Raw genomic sequence first — 4,586 nt, forward strand, 5'->3', positions numbered from 1 at the left:
CAATTAACACCAAAAGACACATTTATAACACTCTTCTTAGGGGCAAACAGTTAAAAAGAACAGAGTGGTCAATCTTTCCCCTTTATTTACTTAAGGTGTGGGATCCTTTGTTCTCAGTCATGCTGGAAGGTTCTTAAAGGAATGTTATGACACCTTTCCTTTCTTTGAAGAAATGTAAATAGATTGTCCTTCTGGGGGTTGGCTGGAAGGTGTGAATGCAACCCTTTCATGTTCTTCTGAGGAGTCATGGCGACGACTGATATGCTAATTCCAAGCACAAAGGTCCATGCAAGATGCTTTAAAAGAAGTCTGAAATGAATATATCCTACTTTCTTCACCAAACAGTCATAACAAGCCATGTCCATCAGAAACCAGAAATCGAGGTAGGTAGGGAACCCCTACAAGTGTGAAATACTAATAACTAATATGAATAGAACACAAACACTAAAACTCACGTAAATTCAATTTATTTTGTGATAGTTTCATGTGAACTGAAGACAATGTTTTTTTTTGTGCAAAACAAGCTAATTCCAATGGTTAAATTTAAATGTTGCAAAAAATAGCTCTCGGACAATTTCATTTTGTGAAAGTAGCTCTTAAAGAGATAAAGGTTGGAGACCCCTGTTCTTAGAGGTGGGCAGTATTTTCAACAATTACACCGGTTTCACGGTATTTGACGGTATTTTTTTCCTCACAGCTCAGCAGAAAATAAAATGTACAAACTTTGCTTATTGACTTTTTTCTTTTACTGTACCTTTGTATCACTGTGTCCCTCCTCTTGTACGTCTTTTCTTCTTTGCCTGGTTGTAGACAGTAATCATGCATTTAGGTCCGATAGTGAAGAGTTGAGAAAAAAAATCATTATCTGGTCTATCGTTGCGCTAATAAAACTTAAAAGGACGACTCACCTTGCACACCAGTCAACTCAGCTGTACTACAAAACTACTTCACCCCGGGCTTTTCACAATAAGCACGTTAAAGTCTCCATGCATTAACGTCTCTAACTTAGTGCGTTAAATCTAACCGTGCACGTCACTGTAGAGCTGTTTACTACATTCAGCGATGGTGAAAACAGAATGTTTTTTTTTACGTCAGACCATATAAGCGGCTGAAACACACCACCCGCCGCCAGTTGCTCCAACAATAACGTTAGCATGCTAATGCGCAAAGCGGTGCTGTGAGGAAACGTGTCCCCCGGGAAACAGTTCACTGGCGGCCGCGATGAAACATGTTCAGGCTATTTAAACCGGTATGTCCGGTATTCAGAAAATTCATATCATAACAAAAATAAAAAGCGGTTTTCGGTACAAAATGGTATACCGCCCAGCACTACCTGTTCTAGAACATCATATGCTGTCATTCAGGTGGTGTTTTCAGTGAAGGCTTTACAAATATCAGCATGCTTGTAGAAGATTCCAGACGCTGAGCTGACCTGCCTGAACCCTCGCTGTTTGTTTATTATGTTCCATCCTGAATAAAAGTATTTTGACTTGATTTGAAAATCATTTCATTTGCTTTTTATTACATTCTACGCAACTTCCCAACTTTTTTGCCAATTGTTTGTGCGAAGACTCGATTGTTCCCTTCTTCTGTAGGAGTTCCTGGACAGGAGGAAGATGACAGAGTTTGGGAGTTTAGCTCTGGTGGATGAAGGAGCTGGTGACGGAGACGAGGTCAACATCAGCCTGCCAGGAGTCCGGAGAGGTGTGAACCACATTCATGCCTCCACACTTCAAGTTGTTTGTGCCAGCTTGATGTTTGAAGGCACTTTTATTCACTTCCTGTTTTTTTTCTTCTCTGAAGGCGACATGAGCTCTCGTCACTTCAAACCTGAGATCAAAGTCAGCTCACTGCGGTTTTCTCCAACCGGTAGGTGCAACAGTACACAGGTGTGAACACAGGCTGATTATACAGGGTGAGTCAAAACTCACAGGACACCCTTTGGTTTCAGAAATTAAAGGGAAAATTACATATTTGAACACCCCAGCAAGTAATGTGTGAGGAGGTCTATCTTTAAAGGTCTCCACATACTCCAACCATTGTTTCCACACACTTTTCATAATTCCTGAGACACACCGCGCTGAACTGCTGGGAGACCCCTCCCACTGTTGCACACGTCACTGCACAGTGTTTCTTGGAGTCTACACTCTGGTGGGGGGGACGACTCCGATCCGCTGTTATTTTTTCACAAATCTATCCAGGTTCACACGCCACACTTATCTACAGACGGACTCCTTCGTACAAAACATCTGTTTTATCTCCAATCATGGGTTTTTGGCCGTTTGACTATCTTTATAAATGTCTGTTTCTGGTTACAGCAGACACATTCGGGCAGCGGGTAGTTGGAGCAAAATGCAGCGTCAGAGTGATTTCAGCATAAACAAACACGCCCACGAACTTCTAGCCTGGCCCTTGCCTTCCTACGCAGCTCCGCTAAATTCTAGTTTCCCTTCACTGCTCCGTCTGGGGCTTCTCCCATTGAGATGGAGTTCACTGGCAGATTTTTACCTGGGCCAATCAGAGAACAGAAGGTGGAGTTTTGAATGACATCGATGTTCTGCTAGTTAGTTTAGCATACGGCAGTGGAGGAAGTGAATGAAGCCAGTCTGTGTTGATAAGGCTTCCAAATTCAAATAAATTTATCTGACAAAGCAGCAGCTCTCATTTACAGTCGTCTCGTTCGGCTCAGTATATTTCTCCTCTCAGTAGGGTTGTTTACAGCACACGCTATTTCCGGTTAGCTTCTTAGCTTAGCCTCTGTCACAGCGACATACATCGCAGCCAACTGATCCAATCATTTTAAACTTCAGCAGAGGCCACGCCTCCTGCAAGAAATCGATTCTCTATGCATCAAGTCCAGACCCTTGTACGAAGCAAAGTGAAGGACAGGGTCTGGTTTAAACCAGGCTAACGAACTTCAGACCAATCACACATAAACTTCAGAGGGAGTATAAAAAGGCCTTTAGGCTATGTCCAGAACATGGCTGCCATACTGGATCAAGATCAGTTTTTTTTCCTCTCCTCTTCCTGGATTATTCAGATATCTCATTTCCCTTTTTTTCTGAAATAAAGGAATTGTGGAGTTAGAATCAGAGATGATTTAGACCAAAGCGTTCCAGTTCCACTTTATATCGACCCCAAATGAATAATTAAAAGCACATGTGTACTTTAAAGCCTTTTTTTCATAACTAAAACTTGAATAAAGCAGTTCCACTTGGCAGGTCGTAGCTGGGCCGCCACCACCACCGAGGGCCTGCTGGTCTACTCCCTCGACAGCTCTCTGGTGTTCGACCCGTACGATCTGGACCTGGACGTGACGCCCACCAGCATTCGCAAGCAGCTCCGCCTCCAGCAGTGGGTGTCGGCCATCGTCCTGGCATTCAGACTCAATGAAAAGGACCTCAAGCAGGAAGTCCTGGAGACGGTGCCACACGATCAGAGTGAGTGGGTCTTTTTAAGAACCGGACCAGCACAGAGTTGACCCGTCAAACGTGACGAGTGTGCGTTTGTGTTGCAGTCCCGGTGGTTTGTGGGTCTCTGCCTGATGTTTACGTGGAGAAGCTGCTGGGCTTCGTGGCGCAGTGCTTGGAGGCGTCGAGCCACCTGCAGTTCTACATGACCTGGGCTCAGAACCTGCTCATGCTGCACGGTCAGAAGCTGAAGAACAGGTCAGGACAGTTGTCCAGGTTTACTGTAGCGTTCTGGTTCCGAGTGTCTGAAAGGACTTATTTTGTGTTTGCAGGTCCGGCTCCATCCTGCCCACCCTGCAGGCGCTGCAGAAGAGCATCCAGAGACACTTTGACAATCTGTCCAAACTGTACGTCTCAGCCTTTTTTTTTTCTTTACAAAACTTTTACATCAGTTGGTTGTGGTGGCCATCTTGAACAGGGTTGGATCTACTGTAAAAGTTAATCATTTGTAAACGTACATTCAATGATTATTTCCTGAAAGTTTCATCAACATCTCTCAAGTTGTTCATGAGATATTTTGCTAACAGAAACAAACACAAACATCTTCTGCGTCTGTCTTTCTGCAGCCAGCACTGAAAGTAAACCTTCCTCAATAACCCTGCTTCATTGAAATCTTTAGCTTTTCAGACTCTTTCTGGTTCAGATTAAATGGATAAAAGTGTTTTCTCTTCACAGCTGTGACTTCAACATGTATAATATCCGTTACGCCGTGGCGCTCTCCAAGCAGAGGGGTGTGAAGAGGCCTGCTGAGGAGGAGGAGGAGGAGGATGAAGGGTTGTCTGAGGAGATGAGCGAGGCCTCTTTAGACGACTCAGAGATGATCCTGTAGTCCAGAATGTCTCCTTTCAACATCTGTTAAACTGTAATGTCCTAGGCTGATTTTTTAAAATAAATTTATATATAATGTGGATAAATCTGTTGTTTTTAACTTGAATTCACACTGATTCAATTCTTTCACATAACTGTTTTTAATCTGTATAGTTGAAGTAAAAACAAACAGGCTACCAGAGCTGGTCAGATGGAACATTTAGTGGTCTTGCATCAAATGTTATAAACTCCTTTTATTTTTAATTTAACAATTCATAGTTATGATTAAAGGAGGTGTCCATGACTATA

At 43.1% G+C, this 4,586-nt stretch overlaps 1 protein-coding gene across 1 annotated transcript in view; it reads left to right on the forward strand.

Annotated features, from left to right (window-relative positions):
* The window catches only part of pwp2h (PWP2 small subunit processome component), a 25,940-nt gene extending 21,556 nt beyond the window's left edge, over positions 1–4,384 (forward strand). The window contains exons 16-21 of the mRNA XM_014012009.1: positions 1,596–1,704; positions 1,804–1,869; positions 3,222–3,440; positions 3,518–3,668; positions 3,743–3,817; positions 4,146–4,384. Of these exons, the coding sequence (XP_013867463.1) occupies positions 1,596–1,704; positions 1,804–1,869; positions 3,222–3,440; positions 3,518–3,668; positions 3,743–3,817; positions 4,146–4,299 (774 nt within the window). The 3' untranslated portion in view covers positions 4,300–4,384. The remainder of the gene's footprint in view (positions 1–1,595; positions 1,705–1,803; positions 1,870–3,221; positions 3,441–3,517; positions 3,669–3,742; positions 3,818–4,145) is intronic.
* The last annotated feature ends 202 nt before the right edge of the window (positions 4,385–4,586 follow it).

Source organism: Austrofundulus limnaeus, unplaced genomic scaffold (genome assembly GCF_001266775.1).
Source record: "Austrofundulus limnaeus strain Quisiro unplaced genomic scaffold, Austrofundulus_limnaeus-1.0 Scaffold87, whole genome shotgun sequence".
NCBI lineage: Eukaryota > Metazoa > Chordata > Actinopteri > Cyprinodontiformes > Rivulidae > Austrofundulus > Austrofundulus limnaeus.